The sequence below is a fragment of the Seriola dumerili genome, unplaced genomic scaffold, assembly GCF_002260705.1.
Source record: "Seriola dumerili isolate Sdu_G_001 unplaced genomic scaffold, Sdu_1.0 BDQW01000149.1, whole genome shotgun sequence".
NCBI classification, from domain to species: Eukaryota; Metazoa; Chordata; class Actinopteri; order Carangiformes; family Carangidae; genus Seriola; species Seriola dumerili.
The window spans coordinates 14,044,057-14,067,720 of NW_019174404.1; the positions used below are offsets into that span (position 1 = coordinate 14,044,057).

The 23,664-nt window shown below is 42.8% G+C and overlaps 1 protein-coding gene across 1 annotated transcript; it reads left to right on the plus strand.

The window, feature by feature from the left end:
• The first annotated feature begins 347 nt into the window (after window positions 1-347).
• On the plus strand, window positions 348-23,545 carry eif2ak4 (eukaryotic translation initiation factor 2 alpha kinase 4). The gene is made up of 39 exons (XM_022750044.1): window positions 348-767; window positions 892-998; window positions 1,892-1,994; window positions 2,095-2,268; window positions 2,787-2,867; window positions 2,969-3,120; window positions 3,227-3,327; window positions 3,434-3,591; window positions 3,703-4,241; window positions 5,163-5,278; window positions 6,235-6,389; window positions 6,511-6,950; window positions 7,037-7,109; window positions 7,218-7,307; window positions 7,389-7,511; window positions 7,607-7,711; window positions 7,917-7,989; window positions 8,085-8,164; window positions 8,304-8,405; window positions 8,497-8,547; window positions 8,656-8,892; window positions 9,535-9,610; window positions 9,998-10,119; window positions 10,392-10,441; window positions 11,022-11,190; window positions 11,830-11,946; window positions 12,099-12,164; window positions 12,277-12,447; window positions 12,532-12,666; window positions 12,934-13,041; window positions 13,489-13,617; window positions 16,403-16,489; window positions 16,676-16,788; window positions 16,880-16,938; window positions 17,413-17,516; window positions 18,279-18,347; window positions 19,313-19,357; window positions 20,313-20,428; window positions 23,095-23,545. Exons 1-39 carry the CDS (start codon window positions 639-641, stop codon window positions 23,150-23,152), a joined length of 4,983 nt encoding a protein of 1,660 aa, XP_022605765.1. The 5' UTR covers window positions 348-638; the 3' UTR covers window positions 23,153-23,545.
• The last annotated feature ends 119 nt before the right edge of the window (window positions 23,546-23,664 follow it).

Consider the following 23,664-nt stretch of genomic DNA (forward strand, 5'->3'; position numbering starts at 1 on the left):
TTGGATTGAACTAAGTTTGTACAAGGATTTTTCATACAAAACATATAATAATCCTAAAATTATGCATTATTAACCCAGTATATAAAATACAAAATACTTAAACAACAGTGAAATACTTTATGTTAGTATTACTGATGCCATATCAGTAATACTGATGAAATAATAATAATAAAATGAATAGTCACAGTTTCTGAGTTGGGAACTTTTCTTTAGATACTTGAGGTACATTTTGACAGAGATACTTTTGCTCATACAGGATTTTTGGAGTATTTCTGCAGTGTGGTATCTAGACTTTGGCTAAAGCTAAAAGATCTGAAACAAATGCTTCTCTCATTTCCGCACTCTCGTGGCCATTTGGGAGAAACGCAAGCAACGTGATGACGTTTCCTCCGCGACACAACCCTCTTGCAACAGCAACAGCCATGCGCCACTTGAAACAATGTTATGGTCACCTGTGTGTTAAGTTGGTGATAGCTGAGTAGTTAATAACAGCGAGTTGTTTGTGCCTGCTAAAGTTTGGGTGTACGGAGAGACGTAGGGCGGCGGTGAGAGCAGCGTCGGAGCCTCTTCCTGCTTCTGTCTGACGGCTGTGTGAGAGAGACGCGGCAAGAGGACTGCCATGTAGCTGAGGCAGAAGAATGAGCAGTCAGCACACTCCAGCAGATGGGACAGACGACTACACGGTCCAGCAGGAAAATGAACTAGAAGCCCTCGCCTCTATCTTTGGGGATGACTTCCAGGATTTGCGGAACCACGATCCGTGGAAGGTAGCTAGAGGTGTTAGCATTGTGCCTGAGTGAGCTCATGATGGATGCGAGTTGACATATGCCACTGCTACTCTGCATTAAACGGAAGTGATCACCAGTGAGGATTGTTTGGCTTTACTTTCAGGTTAAGAGGCCTCCAGAGGTGCACCTCTGCCTGCGGCCCAACAATGGGCAGGAAAGCTACGTGACTGTGGACTTGCAGGTCAAATGTCCTCCCACATACCCAGACGTGTGAGTACTGACCCCCTGACCTTTGCTATGTATTCTCTATGGCCATTATTGCCACTGCACTGCGAGGCATCCATGCTCATAGTGACCATCAGCTCCAAAAAGTGAACTATCATGAGCTATTCACCATTAGTCTTTCACTGGAATGAAGCTGCCTCCAAAAAGTCCAAATTCTCATTTGTAGAAACTGAGTCGATGGAGTAAAATGTCATTGCTGATGTTAAAAGCATTGCAAAGTTTATTTATATATTAATTCAAAAATAGTTTTTACATTCACATGTTCTAACACTAGAAATAAAGTGACACAATTTAGCCATAGACCCTTATTTTCTGTCTTGTATGTGAAACATTGTTTTTCTGTCTTGTGACGCAAGAGTGATTTTAGAGGAATCTTATAAATGTAATCTAATCTATAAATCCAATCTAACATAATACTGACACAGTTACTCCAGCCAATCAGGTGTCTTCAGAGCACTGCTGACCAACAAGCAAGCACCAAACGCTTGTTTACTTTTTCTGTAATCAGATAGTTCCAGATTTAAATCTTAGTTTTGATAGTTTTAGACTTTTTGGGTAATCAGGCAAAGTACATTTAAAGTTGCTTGAATTAACAGATGTTTTTCCACTAACTTATATTATAATGTACTTATACCTAGACAACAATTCATTTTGGTTTTATCCACAAGAGCTTGCATGATTATGAAAGAAATGTAAAAGTTGCTGCATATTTCTCTCCAAAACTGTGTCTTTAAATGTTCCACGGCAACCGCCCCATGTGCCTGTTGGTAATCGAGGCACAGTCAGTACAAAGATCCAGTGTGGAGCTCTAAATGTCGTCTCAATGTTTACTGGTGATCATTCAGTGTTGGTAACATAATATCTTGGGGCACCAACAGGCCTCCGGAGCTGGAGCTGAAGAATGCCAAAGGCCTCTCAAACGAAAACCTCCAGACCCTTCAGAGTGAACTCACTCAGCTGGCAGCGGTGCGATGTGGGGAGGTGAGGACGCACGCATGCACACACGCACGCCCTCAAACAAACAAACACAGACACGCATATACACACAGACTGCTATGAACTTCTGTACCTGTCCACCTAGGTGATGATTTACGAGCTAGCTGACCACATCCAGGGTTTCCTGAGTGAGCACAACAAGCCTCCATCAAGCTCCTTCCACGAGGAGATGCTGAAGAACCAGCGGAGGCTGCAGGAGAAACGAGCCCTGGAGGAGCAGCAGAGGATAGACCAGCAGCGCAGACAGGAGGAGGAGATGGTTAGGAAGCGACACAGAAAGCTATTCATGCTGGATTAGTTTTATCAGGGGCTGTGTGCTAATTTTACATCTAAGTGATTTATCAGGCACATTCACAAAGGATCTTGAATTTACTCCTGCGGGAGCAACAAAGCTTATCTCATCTTTCTGCGACTTAAACCAAATCATTAACACTATCACTTTGAGTAAGTAGCAGAATACATCAGCTAATTAATGAATAATGAATTTATTTATTGCCAAATCCCCAGAAATTCTAGTATTTAGTTTCACCACACACAAAAATGCAGAATAACAACATTTTGCTGCATACTTTATTATAATTTATTTGCAAAAAAAAAAAAAAGAGTCATTGGATTAACAATGGTCTGTTCAAACTGGTTTGCTTTGACTTTACTAAATAATGATTATATGACACATCACACACCTCATTTATATATCCTTAAATAACTGAACCACCAACAACCTACAGACATTCTGGTTGAACAGGATGTGGACTGAAGTATTTTTCACCCTTTTAGGAAAAAGAGATTATGGCTGAAATCCAAAGAAGAGAGGAGGAGAAGCGAGAGGAAAAGAGAAGAAAGGAAATAGCCAAACAGGTGCCCGAGTCACACAGTTTCTACTGATCTCCATAGAAAAGCAGTAAAGCTTGCAAGTTTGTATTTGTAATGCTCCTTTTCTGTGGCGTTAAAATTCACAGGAGCGCCTTGAGACTATGGAACAGCCAGTCCTTGCTAACTCTTCCCTGCTAGGGAAGAGCCCACCCAGCCCGGGCGGAGTTCCTCCTGAACTGATCGAAGCGAAGAAAGGAGTTGGAAACCGCCGACGGACTACCTCGAACACACGCCACAGGTGCACAGCTAGCTACCTGAGCACATTCACATTCACATGTACAATAAAATGTTTCTCATGTTTTTAAGAAGTTGGGAGAGTTAAAGGGTTGGGTCTGTTTCAACAGGCGCGACACCGTTAATGAAGACAACCATCGCTCGCAGGAGCTTCTTCACTTCAGCAGCAGTACTTTTGGAGAACTTGTTGTCCACAGAGGGAAAAGTTTGGGTGAGAATTGTCTGATACGATGCAGCTGTTATGGTGCATTGTGGCTTTAACATCGCCGCCACTTAGCTGTTTGGTACATTTGTAACTGTGTTCATGTTTCTGACAGGTGAAAGTGACAGGCTCGGCCGTAACGTTTATTATGGATTTGAGGCAAACTCAGGAGACTTTGCTGTGATCTACGAGTGGTCGCTACGCTGGAACAAGAAGATGGGCAAGTTCTTCACCAGCCAGGAGAGAGGAAAGATTGAGAACTGTAAAAAGCAGGCAAGTAGAGAAGAAGCAGTAAAATTAGGTCTATTATGTCTGAAAGCCATATCCAGTATAATGTATACTTGCTTAAAACTACCACAAATTACAACTCGAATTCCTGTTTAGATCCACGGGGCAGAAAATGAGTTAAACTCCCTCCTGAAACTGGATCACCCCAACTTGGTGCACTACATGGCGCTGAGCTCTACTGAGAAGGAGGACTGCATCATGGTTAACCTGCTGGTGGAGCATGTTTCTGGGATCAACTTGAACCAAAGTCTCCTCAACCACACCCCGGTACCTTTGGATAAACTCTGCCATTACACGGCGCAGCTGCTGGCCGCTCTCGACTACCTTCACTCCAACTCTGTAGTCCACAAGCAGCTGGGGGCCTCCAGTGTGCTGTTGGATCCTGAGGGCAACGTCCGATTGACTGATTACAGCTTATCGAAGAGATTCGCTGACATCTGCAAAGAGGACATTTTCGAACAAGCCCACGTGCGTTTCTCTGAGGACACGGTGATGCCGACGAAAACGGGCAAAAAGGGGGACGTGTGGAACCTGGGGCTGATGCTGCTCGCTCTGAGTCAGGGGAAAGAAGTGAAGGAGTATCCAGTGACGGTACCACCCAGCCTGCCTGCTGACTTCCAGGACTTCCTCCACAAGTATGTATGGACGGGACACCTCGCCAGATTCTTATACGACTTCACCAGAGTTGTAGTGCTGACCATTTTCCAATGCTTACTGCAGTGTTTTTGATATCTGTTTTCTTTGGCCTCCAGGCAAACAATGTGCAGAGTCACATTATCATTGCGTGGAAATGCAAATGTACTTTTTGTTTTGATTTAAAAAGTCTCAACATTATTTCGTAGGGCTGCAACCAGTGGTTGTTTTCGTTATTGATTAATCAGCCAATTATTTTCTCAATCAGTGGATCAATAATAGTATCCTAGAGCCTAAGGTGACATCATTAAATGCTTTGATTGTTCTCACCAACAAAAGTATTCAACCTACCACAATGTAAGCAAGAAAGGCAGCATATTCTCATATTTGAGAAGCTGGAACCATCATATGTTTGGGATTTTCTCTTGAAAAATGACTTCACCAATGAACCAATTTCAAAATAGTCACATAGTTGATTTTCATAGCGCACAGAGATGAATGGAAACCAGAGAGTGCCTGGAAGGGAGGAAAAATACATTCAAAACGAGGACTTTGCCTTGGAAAGTGGTTAGCAGTAATTTGAAGCATATGTGATTTCCTGTAAATAGGCTAAACATGCAACAACACTGGTTTGTTCCTTTAGGTCATAGTGTTTTATTGCCTGTCTGTCTGCTAACACTGCTGGCTCTTTAAAAATGGTTTTCAGTTTAAGTTGATTTATACATAGTTTTCATCACAAGAGAGGCTTCACTCCAACAAACTAACTCATTCAGATCGTACGATACAGTGTGTCTGCTTTGTGTTGTCAGCTGACCACAAGCACAGTGTGGATTCGTACAATGGAAGGGATTTTTCCAGGTCAGTGACAGAGCTTTCTGTCCAGTGGAACTATCCGTTACACTGTACGTGTCTCTGTGTTGTAGGTGTGTGTGCCTGAATGACGCTGAACGTTGGACTGCCCAGCAGCTGCTGGACCACTCCTTCCTCAAGCCTCCTTCACCTAAAACGATGCCACAGTCCCAGGATGCCAGCCCAGAAGGTGATAACCACACCTCCGTGTACAATGTGTAAATGAGGTGGACAAAATAGTAGAAACAACTTTGAAATAAGTCAAGCACAACACACCCACTGAGCACAACCAACCATAAGGATTTCATGTGAGCTAGACTTGAATCAAAAAGCAAGTGAAGTACAAGTTTCTGCAAAAAATTAACATTTTTTTGAAGAATTATTTACTTGAACTGCAGCCAATTAACTCTTATCAATCTTAGGGGTCCAAGCAGCATATGCGTTCTCTGTGGAACTTTTCTGCAACGTTCTCTAGATGGTAGATCTTCAAGGAAGTCCAATTTCGCAATAATGTAGTAATTCATGCATATGATATCTAAATGCTCTTAAGCTGCTTGGACTCTGTTAACAATTGCTTGCAGGTCAAGTTGTTTAATGTGTTTATTTTTTTGATCATGTAGTCTATAAAATACACAGTGGACAGTGAAAAATATGCATCATAATTTTACAGGACCTAAAGTGTCTTCAGAAAGCTTATTTCCTCAAAACAGAAGTCCAAAATTTAAAGAAATTGTATTTTACAGTGATTGAAAACAGATAATTGCTGCATCCTCATAATTTAGAAAATGAAAACAGAGAATATTTTTCTTGGATTTTGTTGGATTATCAAAATTATTTGTCAGTTCATTTTCTGTCAGACAAGTAATCGCTAAATTATTCATTTATAGTATTTATTGCAGGTTTATTGTACTTTATTTAATTCAAATTTACAGGTGTTTTCATTTTCAGTAGAAAAGTTAGTTAGTAGTTATCAGTAGAGTTGATCCCATTCTCAAATCCCAGTGATATCATACTGTTGGAGAAATCATAGTGTAAACAAGGAGAAGAATAGATGAATGAGAGAAATCTCTTGGGATTTTTCACTTAAGAATCTAATATTTCGTCTCTTTTTTTGTTCTTTTCTTTTTTTTTTTTTTGTCATCTCAGATCTCGCTGTGGACTTTGCATCATCAGTCATCCCACGGAGTCACATCCTCAGTGCTCCATTCAGCTCTGGGGTGCAGAGGCAGTTTTCACGCTACTTCGATGAGTTTGAGGAGCTGCAGCTTCTGGGAAAAGGAGCCTTTGGTGCTGTAATTAAGGTCCCTACTTTACTTTATTCCTACAACAGCTTTATCGTGACACGACATTACACTGGCAAGACAGCTTGCTGTGATTTCATAGTGTCCACTGTGTCACTCTTTCCCTCTCCTGCACCTCCAGGTTCAAAACAAACTGGATGGTTGTTACTATGCTGTGAAGCGCATTCAGGTCAACCCAGCCAGTAAGCAGTTCAGACGGATCAAAGGCGAGGTGACGCTGCTCTCGCGCCTCAACCACGAGAATATCGTCCGCTACTACAATGCATGGATCGAGCGGCATGAGACGCCCTCCACGGGGGTGCTGAGCAACACCGACAGCTCTGAGCATCAGAGCACGGCAGACAAGCCTCCTCGGGGCAGAGATCCCCCGCGGTGCCTCAACGAGCTCGGCCTCCCTGACAACGTGGAGGACATCGCGCCGCCTCCGGCCCTGTCGAGCTCTGTGGAGTGGTCCACCTCCATCGAGAAGTCCTCCAGCGCCAAGTGCAGTGGACACCAGTCTAGTGACGATGAGGATGACGATGATGATGATGAAGAGGATGTGTTTGGTGCCTCTTTCTTGTAAGTTTTTTTTTTTCCTTGGTGAGACTTGCTCCTGCTCAAACTATTGATTCACCACTTTTTTTTTTCTTTTTTTTTGCATTTAGGCCATCAGATAGTGACTCGACGAGTGACATCATCTTTGACAATGGCGATGAAAGCACAGATGAGATGTCGCAGGTTTGAATATTGACACTTCATTATTTCTTTATTCTGTTGTTTGTCTTATTTAGTGTCTGCATTTTTCACAGTGTAAAAAAAACAAAACATTGATGTGTCCTTCCTCAGCTTGAACCAAGCAAAAGGCCAGTGACTGAAACAACGGAGAGCATGGACTCAGATCGACCTCTCCTCATAGCACATTACTTGTACATACAAGTAAGCTTCACCTCAGTGCTCCATTTCTACCACTAGAGGTCTCTGTCCCACATATAACACATGTGTTCTGTTCCCTGACAGATGGAATACTGTGAAAAGAGCACTTTAAGAGACACGATAGACCACGGCCTGCATCAGGACCAGACTCGGCTATGGAGGCTGTTCAGGGAAATACTGGACGGCCTTGCTTACATCCACGAGCAGGTACTGTACATCAGTAACATGAGCATTAACAAAAAAGAAGCCATGATTCAATGGCCCATGATCAAGCACAGCTCTTTCTGCTTCTTCTCCACAAGGGGATGATTCACAGGGACCTGAAGCCTGTCAACATCTTCCTCGACTCGCAGGACCATGTGAAGATTGGAGACTTCGGCCTGGCTACAGACCATCCTGCTAATGTGGTATGCAGTTAACGGCTTCGCCCCACCGCTGACGAGGCCCGAGTGAAGCTGTTAATGTGATAGATTTTCTGTGAAGCACTGAAGCTATGTTGCTCTGTATCATTGCTTTACTTAACATTTATTCAAACTGTAGCTTTTATAACGATGTAGAAAGACAATAATGAAGATTTTATGAACCTGTGGAGAAAATGTTGATGTCTCTCAGGCTGCAGGTAAATTTGAGGTGGAGGAGAGTTGCTCTACAGTGATGCCCAAACCGGACCCAACAGGTGCAGATGGTGAGAGCACATACTGTGACACTGACCTTTGATAACTGTGGTGCCTGATGTAGATGTTTCAACGCTTCGTGTTACTTTTGTATCACTGTCTACAGGTAACATGACAGGCATGGTTGGGACTGCCCTCTACGTCAGTCCGGAGGTTCAAGGAAATACAAAAGCCACCTACAACCAAGTATGAATTAAAAATCTTCCTCTCTGCGTCAGTTGATAACCACAGTAATCTGGCCAGATACAGTATAGTTTAACATTGTGCTGTGTGACATCTGTTTGTCCTTGAGTTTTTTAATGCTTCTTTATTGTTCTGTCCTCAGAAAGTTGACCTGTTTAGCCTGGGAATCATCCTCTTCGAGATGTCCTACCGGCCGATGACCACCGGGGCCGAGCGCATCTCTGTCCTGAGCCAGCTACGCGTGGTATGTCCATTTTTAGAGCTACGGATAAACAGGGGAAATGATTTAAGACGTGCGGGTCTTCTTACTCACCTCATCTCTTTTCATGCTGCAGGAGTCCATCATCTTCCCTGAGGACTTCACTGAGTATGAGCGAGGAACACAGGTGAGGCATGGCTGTACCACGCAATTGATAGGGATCTTTTTTCCCCTCCCTAAAAGTCCAGTCTTACAGTAGAAAACCTCTGTGTGTCTTTTTCTTCGGGACTATCAGAGGAAGGTGATACAGTGGCTGTTGAACCACGACCCGGCCCTGCGGCCCACCACCCAGGAGCTGCTGAAGAGTGAGCTGCTGCCTCCGCCTCAGATGGAGGAGTCAGAGCTGCACGAGGTTCTGCAGCACACTATGGCCAATATCAACGGCAAGGCCTATCGCACCATGGTGGGCCAGCTGTTTGCTCAGAACACCTCGCCCGTCATAGATTATACCTACGACATAGATCTTTATAAGGTATGGGTATTGCTTGAGTTGACCGTGCTTTTGACACTTTTATGGTTTTTTACATGTGGCCATACTGTAGCGGTTTTGTGCTGGACATAGGACTCATATGAGTGTTTTAAATGTATTTAAATAGAGTGTGTGTGCTTTATTTGGTATTGAAAACTAGATTCTTGAGAATTCAAGAGCACATTTTCTCATTAAGAAAAATATTACACAAATTTTACACAAAAGCAAAAGCCAAGGTCATGTGTCTGACCTTTGAAAATGTAGGGTTTCACTTGACTTTGGTAAAAATAGAATTTATTAAATGTGCCACTCACCTTAAAGACACAGGTAAGAGTGCATCATCTTCTTGGTGCTTGAGTTTATTTGAGTGTGTGGGTGGGCACCCATAGAACCACAGTTAATTATTGTTGAAAAAGCCAACTCACGCTATATAATCTCATTTCTAATGGTTTGGGTACCAATCTGAGAGAATTCTACCCGACTGTTTCCCATCTCTGCCTTTAGATGTCACTGCAGACATATGAATGGCTGCACCAACCCCTCCTTACATCTGGTCTGTATATAACAGAGCAGCAGAAGGTCTGTTGGTGCTTAATCGATGTCTCCTGATCCCTAACAGAGAGTGTTTGTTTGGTCTCCCTCCAGGGCAGCTTCAGCTTCAACGGTGCCAAATTGCAGCAGCATGTGTATGAAACAATCACAAGGATCTTCAAGAAGCATGGTGAGTGCACTACGCTTGTTTGATGTGTGTGTGTGTGTGTGTGTGTGCGCGCGCGCGCGTGTGTGTGCACGTGTGTGTGTGTGTGTGTGAGTGAGTGAATTAGTCTTTGCTGCAAACTACTTGGACTTCTGACCCGCTGTAAGCCCGTTTTTAAGGACCCCAACATCTGCTCCAGTGAGTGGCTGCTAAACAATAAGTGCACTGTTGAGCAGATCAGATTCGGTGCAGGTGCAAGTGTTATTTTTGTGCACACACTGCTGATGATGTCCAGCTGTACTTATTTGTTTATTCTCACTTCGTATCTGCTTACATGCATCAGTTCTTTTTAGGTTGAGGGTTATGTTATCTTATGCAGATGTTGCATTGATACAGAGTGTTTGTCTTCAGGTGCGGTGCGTCTCCAGACACCACTGTTCCTCCCCAGAAACAGGAAGTTGTATGATGGCAGCGAGCTGGCCTGCTTCATGGACCACAGCGGAATGCTGGTTACACTGCCCTATGACCTTCGCGTGAGCCTAACACACGAACACATATATAACACACACATGCAGGTGTGCATGTCTGCACTTGCACACAAATACTAATTATCCGACTATTTGCATCAGCAAATGCAAACACACACATAGTGTGAGGCTGCAATCAGCAGCCGCCTTAAGATCCTGCTACCTCAGGAAACCCTGAGGACTAAATGGTTGTTTCCACACTGTGATTGATTACAGCCTGGTATGCAATGACTTCACTGTCATTATAAGTTCACCCAATGTCTCTCTTTTCACCTTAGATGGCGTTTGCAAGATTCGTCGCCCGCAATAATGTAACGCATCTGAAAAGGTAGAGTTCTATTATATGATCTATGAACATGTACTCATGCCAGCAATGCTTTATTTATCCATTAGTGATAATAACAACCATTTGTACAGTAATAGCTCTTTTCAAAATGGCCTTACAATGTCCTCTGTAAACAAGTTCATTATGTGACTTGCTTATTGGTAACTTATAAATGTCACTGTGTGTTTTACATTATAAACTAAGAGACTAAATGGCTAAATTCAATACAATATTGTGTTTTGTTCTTTTCGTTTTACTTAAAAGATCTTTTAATATACAGTAAGTAGTTACAGTAATGAAGTTTGTGATCTCTTTGTGATGAAACCTAGAGCTGTAGGGTTTCTTCACTGTATTCATGTTGAAGAATTGGAAGTCAGGTCTCCACAAAATAAAAGTTCTTCAGCTTTATCACCAGTCAGGCGTGTGGTCAGATTAACTGCAGCATCACCTGACTGTCTTTTTGACTACCTTGAACAAAAACCCAAATGATTATGATAAAATGATCCATTTTCTGAATCTCTTGAGAGACCTGACATTCAGATTGAGAATAAACACATTGCCTCTGTGCATCGTCTCGCTGTAGGTATAGCATCGAACGCGTGTTCCGCCCCAGGAAGCTGGATCGCGCGCACCCGAGGGAGCTACTGGAGTGTGCCTTTGACATCATCACACCCGTCACCAACAGCTTGCTCCCTGATGCTGAGGCCATTTACACCATCTCTGAAATAGTCCAGGAATTTCCTGCACTTCAGGTTAGACACACACACACACACACACACACACAGAATGACTGCCTGTCTTTGAAATGATCCAGTGAAGTGACAGTTTGTGCTGTGCTGCCCTATCTTGACTCACTTTCACAGGACAGCGTGTTGACGGGCCGGATGCATCATTGTTCTTTATTTTCCTACGGATGCCACCATTGCGCCCAGTCCTGTTGTTGTTTTTTTCCTGTTTTACTTCCCCCTCACATTCCTAACATACCAAAGTGTGTATAATCCTGACAGATTCACACTGTATTTATTATTTACATAGTAAATATGTTATGAGCGGCTCTGTCCACTTCCTTCCCTCCCTCCCAGTACAATCCATTTCCTGTCTACACGTCCCAGCACTGCGTCAGTCTCGGGTTGCAAGCATTCCTGTGCATGTCGTACAAACCAAGTCAACCTTGGGTCTACCCTCTAGTTCATCCCTCACAGATCCTCTCCACCACCCAGCTCTTTGTGTGAAAGCTTTTAAGAATATGTGAGTCAGACGGAATGAGAGAGCAGCCGGACATAGCAGTCATTATTCACTGAGGCGCTCATTGTACAGTAGTGCTCTTGGTATTGTCAGTAATTGCAGCCGAGTGGGTTAAAGGTGTGTTTGCGTGTGTTTTGTAACCGCAGGAAAGGAACTATAACATTTACCTGAACCATACCAGCTTGCTGAAGGCTATCCTGCTCCACAGCGGAGTCCCTGAGGACAAACTGAGCCAGGCCTCCAGCATACTGTGTGATGCCATGGTCAGTGCAGGTCACACGTGCATTACAGATGTTGTGCACATTGTGTGTCTGTTGTTGATAGCTTGGTTTAAACATATACAGTAGTGTTTTTTCCCCCCAAATATGGTAGTATAACATTTCTATGACCTTTTCTTTTTGTGTATTTGCTTCAGAGCGAAAAGCTGACCAAACGTGAGGTGGAGGCAAAGTTCTGCAACTTTTCACTGTCAACCAACAGCGTGAGTGTCCACCGGGAAGCATGAACCTTCTGTAAAAACAAGCAGCCGTGCAGCAGCACACTTGTACTCGCTCATAAACATCCAGGTCTCTCCTCCTCTCTGTTGCTTCCAGATGCAGACACTGTACAAGTACATAGAGCAGAAGGGGAGTCTGCAGGACCTGGCGCCGCTGCTGACATCGCTCACCAAACAGAAGACCGCCGTCAGCCAGCTGGCCAAGCAGGGCCTCAAGGACCTGGAGGAGCTCACAGTGCTTCTGCGCAGGCTGGGAGTTAAACTGCAGGTGATTTTAAAAGTCTGAATAAATGCAGGTTAAAAGAAGGTGTTCGTTTTCTCTCCTCTTAACGTAGATGCATCCCCTCTGTAGGTGGTGGTCAACTTAGGCTTAGTGTACAAGGTGCAGCACCACTCTGGGGTCATCTTCCAGTTTGTGGCTTTCATCAGGAAACGCAAGCGGACTGTACCAGATACAGTGGCTGCTGGAGGACGCTACGACCACTTGGTAGGTTTTTACCGTCATTCATCCACATTCCACATATTAAGACTCATAAATAAACTGGCTTGAAGTCGAGGCAAAAATTTGCAGCTATTATTTTATGTGGGCAAAACTTTTCCTTCCACGTATGCATGTACTGTACGTGAACCATATTTCTTCCTCCTCAAATATAGGTCTTCTGTCTGTATTACATTAATTCCATATGATGCAGTGTTGGTGATGCAGTCTACGTGGTATCCTCATGCGGTTTGTTCTCTCTGCTGCTGCTGTTAGATCCTGGAGTTTAGAGGGCCGGCTTCCACCGCACCAGTCCTCTCTGCAGTAGGGGCCAGTGTGGCCCTGGACAAAGTCTGTGCTGCTATAGCCAACATGGAGGAGCCGGTGAGAGAGAGAGAGACACACACACACACACACACACACACACACACACACACACACACACACACATACACATACACATGCTGAGATCTGACATTCTTGATCATTGTAATGAAGGAGCAGCAGACAGAGTTTCATATTTAATGATGCCTTTGTACAGCAGTCGGCCGCCACACAGCCACTTTTAGAAACATGTTAATAACTATGATCACTGTGACTCTTGACGCCATGGAGTTATTTTTGGAGGAGCATCATGTTCTATATTCCAGATTCAGAATGGGAAGTGATGTGCCCAGAAAACTGCATATAATTTGAAGACGGAGACAAACCTTGAAATGGCTCATTTATTACAAACGTGTTATTTTAAAACAATTCACTACACCTCTCAGTATTTCAGTTTTTTTTTTTTTTTTTTACATTCTCTGTTTTGTTTTTTTTCCTCTTCATCAGCCATCAGTGAGCTCCTGCGATGCCCTCGTGGTCCCAGTGGGGCATTCTTCAATGTCCAACGCCATCGACGTTGTGCAGAAGCTGTGGAGCACTGGCGTCTCTGCAGACATCGCCTACGATGTCTCACAGGTTAGCGGCGGTCCTGCATTCACTGTCTGACTGGTGTCAGTTTGGAAACCCAAATCATGCCAGTTTTGATTTTCTTGTTGACAAAGTTATGTTTACATTCTGTGTTATGAACCAGAATGCATTGTGTGTATCCTTGAGGTCATAAAAACCTGCGGTGTTTACAGTTATTTTTGCCACCTTGCCAGTTCTGCTGCATCGCTTGTTTTCTCAGAACATTAACAGCTCCTTTTAGATAGTGGAATAGCGTGAAATCATTAGCCATAAAAGCTTGTAGTCTTTATCTTTGTTGTTCAAGAATTTTTTTTTTTCTCGTCAATGATTGACCAAAAGATGGAACAACATTTATGGTGGTGAAAGCATTATTGACAATATGAAACATGCAGAGAGTCGACATGTGCATAAGCGATTTTGCAGTAGAAATGCATAACAGCTACTTAAACCCTAGTTAAGTAAGAGCCATTAAGGCCAAAGCCTAAATATATCTCAGCTAAAGGAAGCAGAGTCCACTTCTCACTAAGTCACTCCCTTTCTGTTGCTTCCGGACTTGTGAAAGAGAAAAAAAAAAAATCTACAAAGAGGATTTGGGTAGAGCAGCACTCTCTGCATGTATTAGCTCAAGCAGAAAGATTTCAATGAGTTTGTGTTCATCCACTAATGATTATATAACTGAGCCCTCGTGTTTGCTGCATGTGTAAACTCAATCATGTTTGTGAGTTTTTATATCCCTGAATAGCAACCCCCCCCTCTCCCCCCCAAGACTTCTTGTCTTACCTGTAGTAACCTCATCCCACCCACAGAGGGCAACACCTGACTTCCGTTCTTGAGGAAAAAGCTCCTCGTCTGTCAGCAGCAGACATATCGTGAGCGGATCAGAAATAGTGAACATCATAGTGAACGAGCTGCGGTTGCGTTTACTTGGAACAACACAACATCATCTGTTATACAAGCTTCTAATAAAGTTATTTGAAGAACTCTGGGTAGCGTAAACTGTGCTGTAATTAGAGAACAAACGAGCTGAGATCAGTCCCTTCAAAGTGAACTTATTTATCCTCTGGTCCAAAACTCCAGATGTCATGCCTCTGTCACATTCTTCATGTTTATGTGACAAACTGATCTCAGCCCTGTTTCTCTGTGTGTGTGTTTGTGTTAAACGCCCTCGCCGGCGTAGACCTGTGCCCACATTTTTAATACTCCTTGTTTTTTTCCTCCCTTTTCTCTTTATAACATCTCGTTGTTTTAACTTTCCCCTTCTGCAGTGGTTAAGTGTTTGCTTTAATGGTCTTCATTGTCTTTTGTTCTGGCCCTGGACAAATGTGATTCGCTGCCTTCTTTTCCCCTGAGCCCTTAGAAGCAATTAGGAAAGGTTGGGTTTGGCATTAAGTTCCAAATTGTCAATGGTGTTTGTGTGCGTTCTTGTTTATGTATGCAGGCCGGTGCCTTGACCAGTGGCGAGATCGGTTGAGAACGCCTTGTTCGGACCTCCTCACTGGACTTTTTGTTAACACCTTTCACATGCTGGCCTCTTAACAGACGGAATCTGCAGCTTTAATTCATCCTCGGGAGACGGTTCCACTCTTTTAGCTTTTATTAGCCAAATATGGCAAAGCCCTTCCACATGCGGTCAGCTAAGGCGCACGGCCCAGAGCTGCCCATTGGCCTCCAGGCAGTGACTTCCCTTTGACTTAATTTGTTCTGTCATTGAGAAAGTTGTAAGAAAAGAGGAAGTTTTAAGGCTTACACGATGGTGTGTCAGAGTGACACACACACACACACACTGCAGGGTTTGTCTGTACCACTGTTAGCTCCTCTTGCAGAGAAGCCAAAGTGAAGTTAATGAGAATAAATTGGGCTGACCCAAACATGTACATACTGTACATACACACTGTCATGGTTGAATGCATTACCTGAATACACATTGGCTTCGGTTGTGAGCCCCAGTACAGTGCACACTCTTTTTGTTCCAAGCCAAACTCTACTTAAACTGAATGACTGCTGCTGTAGCAGAACCTTTGGGGGATGAGTTCAGAGCACTCATCTTTAAAGGTGCTATATGTAAGAATGTGAAGCAATTTACATGTAATTAATTGCGTTTTTATTGCCAATGTGTGAATGGATTGTAGCGTAACCCGATTTCCTCGGTTGCCTTTAACAGTCCGTGGACTCATTCCTCTGTAAAGGACTCAGGATGAATTTTCTGAGTAAAACCAGGATGTGACGCTTATGCTAGCTCCCAAGTGCCTTGCCTCAGTGCCTTGTCTCTTTTCTGCTCACCTACAACACCAACAGTGTGCAACACACGCTAAAGTTACCTTAGAAACAACTAACCAGTTGTTTAGGACTTGTTACTTTGTAGATTTTATGTGCATTATATCCAGTCTGACATTACTTATCCCACAAACATCATCTGTTTATAACTCATGTCAGTTTACGATCATTGTTTTCTCGGTGCTCGCTTGCGCCTAACTACACACTGCAAGCACGCGTGCGAACACAGGCCACCGGTGTCATTTTTCCTACCTTCATGCTTTAGGAGAGTGGTATCTCAGCTATGCTTTTTTTTCTCACTCTTTCAGCAAGCAGATCAGTCACCATCCAACATGCAACTGTGACACTTTAAATCCCAAATTCCTGTAGCTTGTAATACATATTAGAACCTCTTGTCTTGTAAACGCAACTATGGCTGAAGCTCTTGTCAAGCGACAGTCGCCACCACCTGCTCCCGGCAAGGAACCACGTTCGGCTGCAGCGAAAAGTATTTCAGCCTTTTGTGTTTTTGTCTGTTCAGTCTCAGGAGACGTTGTTGGACCACTGCAGGCTGGCTGGCATCACCTGCATGGCTCTAGTGTCTGACAAGGAGGGAAACTATGTGAAGGTGAACCAGCATGTCAATACAGTACTAGTCAATCCTGTCCAGAAATTCTTTGACTAGTGTTTAAAACAAATAAGCAGCCTTCTTCACTTAGGAAAACAGCCTTTCAGTTAGTACCATTGCAGATCACTGTGCTTTCAAAACAGGGTTGAGCAGAGAGGCAGATTTCAATTCATTTTCTGTCTTCAGGTAAAATCCTTTGAGAAGGACAGACAGTCCGAGAAACGGATTCCTGAGTCGGACTTGGTGGACCACATCATTCAGAAATGTCGGACCAAATTCTGTGATGAGAGAAACATCAGGTAAAGAAATCACAGTTTAAAGTGGCGCTCAGATGTGTGTTTATGATGTGAAGAGGTTGTTCTTATAAATGTTGTCCTTGTGGTCCTGCAGAGAAATCTCTGAAAGCATGTCTCTTCAGAACCCCAAAGGATCACTGCTCAACACCACAGGTACTGTACTCCGCCCCGTCTGATTACCAGCTTACTCTTTACAGTCAGCTCCTATGTGCTGTATATTTGCAACTTTAAAGCCTTAGTGCAGCATGAAAACAGTCAGCCCTCTGTTTCCGTACAGTTGTGCTTTGACTCCACCAAAGTGCTGCATGTAGTTAAAGTGTTATATTATGAGTAGAGAACTCTGTAATGAATGTTGTATCTGTAAAGAATGACTGATCCTAGTGTTGCATTTAGACCTCTGGCATTTAACTGATTTTGTTACGCAAAGTAACGAACAAATAGAAGAATGAGCTCAAGTGTTAAATTTCACACCACTTCTGGCACAAACACACAGGAAGCCAACAAACAAAAGTGAACAAACAGTTTTCATTGGTATCATGACTCTAATTAACTGTTAGATACTGGAAATGTAAAAGGTCCTATAGTTGGATAAAATGTGGAAATGGTCCTTTTTTTTTCTCCCTCTAGGCTCTTCAGAGCAGCATGGAAGCAGCAGCACCACGAACATGAACGTGAACGTCATCAGCCCGGAGAAGGTTTCCTCCAGCACTAGACGACGCTATGAGACTCAGGTTTGTGATGTACAAACACACACACACACACACACATACATACAACACACGTTTGTCTATAGCTGTGTGGACACTCATTGACATAATGCCTGCTCTAGCCCCTTACCCTAACCTTAATCATCACGACTTAATGCCTCATCTCAAACGTCATCCTAACCTTATCTTATTAGTTTATACAAAATAACTGTTGCCATTCAGACAACACTGCAGTCTGTACCTGCACCTGCTCATGTAAACATTTCTCTCCAGCACCACAAGTTGACAAAAAGTCCATGGAGTACCTTAATGGACAGTGTGCATCATAAAAGAAGTATCCATAGCAACATTGGGTTTTAAAAAGCTTTTCCCTTTCTCTCAGTTTCAGTAATTTTTGTGGCGAAATAGGCTTTTAAAGTGAAAACTGACTTTAAACTTAAGTAGTTTTTTTTTATACCTGCACTCTACTTTATTGGAGACCACTAAGGGAAAACTGTAATGCAGGATTGCAGAATTCTGTTTTATGTTGCCTCCCTGCATAGCAGTATTCTCTGTGTGACCGTCTTTTCTTCTTCTTTGTCTGTCTCTGCGTGTCTGTCCTAAACATTGTAGCATTTGCCATAAAGAACGTGGTGCCTGTAAACTTGAGGCCTGGCCTGTTGTTTGCTTATAAAACGCATGTAAAGACGTTTTTTTTTTTTTCATGCTATTTTATTTGATCTTGGGAACAGTTATTATTTTCTTCCACCCTTTTCCTTTGTTTCTCTCAAAATCTCTCTTTTTCAGATCCAAACCAGATTAAAGAATCTTGGTAGCAATTTGCAAAACAAGAGCAATGACATTGAGGTTCTGGCGGTAAGTCATTTGTTTGTTTACCCCATTATCCCTCCCAATCCCAGCTCCCCCCCTTTTTTTTCTCTTTCTCGCTCTCCCACCTTATCTCTTGAATTCATGTGTGAAATCACAGAGCGAGGAAAAGGGCTTTTGATAGCTAAAACAGTAAACATCACTGGGAGCAGCCCTTTTATAGTTATATGCCTTGCGCTAAAATCCCCAGCTGGAGGTAAGATGGCTGTGAATCCATTCCACTGGCTACAGAACAATGAACACTAAACAGAAGGCAGCCAGTGTGCCATTTCAGCCGATGTAAATGGCTGCCATATTGAGTTTATTTGTGGTTGCACTGTAGATTTATGGCCAGATATACTCGATGTAAATCACCCCTGCTTGTCTTATTTACCATATTGCAGCATATTCAGAATACATTTGTCATCCCTGTCGGGGTCTGGATCGCATCAGCGACGCGACAGTAAATACGAGTTATTGAAACATAACAGCCATAATCACCTTGATTCTGGTAGGCAGTTACACAGGCCTGTAACTCTTCATTGGTGCATGTTAGCACCTGACATGAACCTGCGTGTTTATCAGTCAGACTGGAACACAACAGTATTCATTTTCCAATGATAAACCCGGGAGGTCATTAGTCCATTCCTGGAAAAGGGGCATGGAGCGCTTTCAGGCCTGGTGAGAGCATTGTGAAAGCTGAATTATGAGTAATTTTCTGGTGCCGGAGAGGCCTGGATTATCTTGTGTTGAAAGAATTACACAACCTGTTGGGCAGCGGGTGCAACGGTTGGTATTATTAGTTTGGTCATGACTGCAGTACTCGACTGTAATGTGGCCTCTTCCTATGAAAATGCGTAATATGTTGTTGTTCTGTACAGTATGTGGAATTGTTGCAGCGTGAGATAAGGCTCCATTGTGTTTCTGTGTAACCTTGCTTGTTTTGTTTGTTTGTTTTTTTTTATATCCCACAGGTGGACCTGCTGAAGGAAACGCTGATCAACTTCCTGTCTCTCGAGGTCAGTGCCTTGTTGGCTTCATCAAGAACATTGCAGAGTTAATAAAAAGCTGCATTGTAATGAAGGGTGGGAGGAGGTTGGGAGGGAGGGAGGGGTGGGGTGGGGTGGAAAGAACAGCCAATAGAGGTCAGGATTCGAGACGGGAAGAGGGGATCCCGTCTCCTTCCTTACAGTCCTGTCTGACGAGGAGTGGCGTGAGGGAACACCCCGGCCTTTTTCCACAGCCAGGGAGACCTGTTAGAGGGTCTAACTTATACTCCGTTTACAAGGCTCACATATGCAACAGACACGCAATACGGTTAACAAAACTCCTGACCAAGACTGCACTCATAAAAAGCTGGGTTCCCTTCAACGTAGGTTTAAAAAAAAAAAAAAAAACTTTAATTATATTGTGCTGAGAAACATGAAGAAAATGCTCTTAACACTGCTGTTATATAAGCAAAAGCCTCCACTCTATAAATGAATGGGCCACCTATATAGTCAGCGCCTCACAGCACATGTGTCAAAGAAAACACATTTGGTATATAAAACGCATGACAATACACAGTGTGTATAGCCAGGCGTGCAGGAAAGGCCTGTTTTAGATATGGCAAATTACCAAAAAACACACAAGGAACCAAAGAAATCTATAAACCCACTGTAGCTTTGTAGCTTCACTGCTCTGCTACACTTGACATGCAAAAATATACGCTAAGTCTGCACATGAAAAACTCCATTCATTCTTACAAAATGCAGTCTGCTTTTTGATTCTGCAGTCTGAACAAACATAGAAAATGACAGCTCGCGAGGCATGTCGTTGGATTGTCGCCACAATTTCTGACAGTGAAAACAAAACTGCCGGGCTTTGTTCGATGTCAGTGAGTTTGGTGTATGTTTTTGCAGCATTTTGTCACATAGCCTTCACTTGTACTCATTGTGTTGTGGTAACCTCTGCTCTTTCTCTTTTATTTTCTAGTTTGACAGTGAAGAGCAGTTCAACAGCAGCGTGAAGACTCTGCTGTCTCGTCTCCCAAAGCAGCGCTACCTGAAGTCCATCTGTGATGAGATCCACAATTACAAAATTGCAAAAAGGTGCGTTTGCATGTGTGATTTGGGGGGCTTTTGCATGCAATGAAATTCTTGCACATTTAGTAATGTGTCTTGCCAAGCCTCGCTAGTTATCATATCATTATTTAATGAGAATGAAACTGAAGAGTCTGCAGCCATGCTAATGGCTCTGTGAGCCTCTGCAGTGGTGATTTGAGCTAAATGCTAACATCCATGTGCTAACACGTGAACAGTTTCATGTTATAGCATGCTTGATTTGCCACAAAAAATTGCAAAATGTACAAATTGAAATTTCATCAACAAGTTTATTACAATTCATCCTTTGGGGAACATGATTCTCTGAACCAAATTTGATAGCAATCCGTCCAAGTTGTCAACCAAAGTCAGTGGGATTCATTGTTTGGGGACCATGAATGTCCATACAAGATTTTGTGTCAATCCATCAAATAGTTCTTGAGATATTTCCGGATTTTAATGAATAAAATAAATTATTTTGATGTGGAAGAACACCTGAATGAATCTGGAACAAGTCAGGAAATTAAAAAACGAGGAAATGAAGGAAAGACAAGATTTAAATAAGGGAAAGGACAAGAACCCAAAAGTGAAAATTGCTCTTTCCCTTTTTACATACTCGCTCTTAGTGTCAAATGTTTAGCATTTAAGTTTTTCCCCCTCAAAAGTAAAGAAACAACAGCAGCTTGATACTGCACAGACATTTTCCGAACAAACAGTTATGAGACATCCCGTCTCAGCGGGAGCCCTCGTGGAAGATGAGCCACAGACCCACAGCTTCGCCTCTCTGCGCACTCCCACATTTCCTTCCACTTCTGACTTGTTATTTTTATTAAAATGAAACCCGAGGCAAACAGTGAAATACATTAAAGACCACTTAGAGGCAAACCTCCTTTTACGGGCAGCTGCCACTCCAGTGCTCCCAGCAAGCCCACACACTCCAGGTGTAACAGTGACAGTCAGCCCTTCAAAGAGAGCTGTTAGACGGATAACTACCGCCTTGCAGAACATTAAATCCTCAGTTGATCCCATTTCCTGAGGTGAAATCTTGAGAAGGATTTTCCTTGTTTGGTCTTCTGATGTCTGTGTCTTAACACCCAGGTTGATTGACACCGAGATACAGCGCAGGCGGGGGGGGGGGGGGGTTAACTTCTTCTACTGCTGTGGTTGTGGATGGAGCAGCGGTTAATATTCCCAAGCTCCCCAGCAAAATGTTTTTTTCAAATCCCAGACTAAATCCTCAGTGTTTGAGCTTCTCATGTTGTGATGCTAGTGAATGCCCATAGAGAGCAACCCTGTGAGGGATTCAACGGATTTTCTCTTTCATGAATGAGAAGGTAACAAAAAAGAAAAATCAAAGCCCCTCTTTCTGCCTTCCCATCTCCCTTTCCAGAGCAGTTGGTTTTAATTTCCTGTCTCTGCTGTGTGTTTGATTTGCCATTGAAGGCGGGTGGGGGGGGTCTTTACTGATAAATGAGCGTCGTGGAGGCAACAATGGATACATTCAGCATGTGTTTTTATACGCTTGTTTGGTTGTTTTCGTCAAATGTGGGGCAAAGGCAACTAAGGCCAGATGACTGAGCTGAAGGGCCCATGTAGTAACCTGGCAGCAGTAAGACCATAAACTAAACTTATCCCAAGGGCTTCGTGGTAAGTGAGCTTTCCCCTTAGCCGAAACCTTAGTGGGCAAGACCTGCATGGTACCAGGATGGTTGTATGGTTAGAGCTGGTTGTGTGAGGATTAAAATATTGTTCATTGACAATAGAACACCATATCTATTCAGTTTGCGTTTAATTATAGTGAACAAGAGTCTTTTGCTGATGTGAGGTGAACATATTTGGTTTTTTTTCTTTTGTGTGTGCCAATAGGGATATATTGGAGCTCTCCAAAATAAAAATCCCAGTTTCCCATTTCTGATTACGACTTGGACGTTGATGTAATTCTGTTTCCAAGTCAGAAATTCAAAATTACAATCATGTGACATGAACATGGCATTAAGCACTGCTTTGACTAAATGCTAACATGACTCACATTGACAATACTAACACATGTTTTGTAGGTGTGTAAAATTTACCATGTTCACCATCTTAGGGTGCTAGCATGCTAACGTTCGCTAATTAGCACTGAACACAGTACAGCTGAGGCGGATGAATGTCAGTAGCTCTGCAGGTATTGGACAAATTGAATATTTGAGCCGATAATGCTGACAGATGAAAAGTTGAGGAATCCTCAAAGTGATAACAATTTGATTATAATTTAATGACAATCTATCAAATAGTCACTGAGATATTTCAGTCTGGAACAATGTTATGGACTAACCAAACAACAGACTTCACCATCTGCTACACTAGTCTGGCTAAAAACTGAAGCGTAAGTGATAACTTTATAAAAATATTTTTATAATAGTGATTTTGCCTTTTCAAGTATGTAGGTAATGTTCATTTCTACACTGAGTTTTGTGACTTTCTTACCCTGGACATGGCTCTAGACAGGGTTGAATCCTGTGTTGTTTCAACGGGACTGACCTCCTAACCTAGACAAATCTGAGATTTTGGAAACCCTCTCGGCTGAATTTCATTGTCCTAATTTTGAGATGCTCCATTTGGAAATCCTCCACAGCGGGTTTTTGTTTTTTAAGTTGTTTTAAATCTTTAAACTGACAGATGTCCTCTTGCAGGGTGGCTGTGGTGGTCCTGTACAGCTACAAGGACGACTACTACAAGATCCTGCTGTGAAAACCGAGGTGTTCTACTGACCTGTTCAACTGGGGACAACTAGCTTTGCTGAAGGCTCAGTGGACTCTGAGAATATTTTCATCCATGGACCTACAGAATCTGCTGGAACACTGACTGATTCATACCTTTCCATCCGGATAATGTGAGCCCCAAAGACTTTTTTTTTTTTTTTTTTTTAAACCATGTTGAATAGTAGCTGAGCTATTCAACCCAAACTCCATAACCTTCCCAAAGTTCCAGTGTTTTGTGGTCTTCTTAAGACAAAAGTAGAAAAGAGGTTTACCGGACTTTGCCTTAATAGAACTGTAGAATTTGAAAGAGAAAGGGCTTTTTACTGAAGACTACGTGTCATGAATGCAACAGTTTTACATTTCTAATTAGCAACAAGGTGGATAGTAGGAATAAATCGCTTTTTTCCCACATGCTGTGATGTGTGTTTTTAAATGTGCATGAGAACAACACAGCTGTTTTCACTCTGAGGACCCTGATGATTAATGGTCTTGATAATATGT

What these genes read in the sequence shown, in the direction of transcription:
- eif2ak4 (XM_022750044.1), top strand. Translation starts at nt 639, where the DNA reads ATGAGCAGTCAGCACACTCCAGCAGATGGGACAGACGACTACACGGTC. An exon ending in AGGAATTTCCTGCACTTCAG is followed by an intron (nt 11,191 to 11,829) that starts GTTAGACACACA and finishes TTGTAACCGCAG; the next exon opens with GAAAGGAACTATAACATTTA. An exon ending in GACGACGCTATGAGACTCAG is followed by an intron (nt 17,517 to 18,278) that starts GTTTGTGATGTA and finishes TCTCTTTTTCAG; the next exon opens with ATCCAAACCAGATTAAAGAA.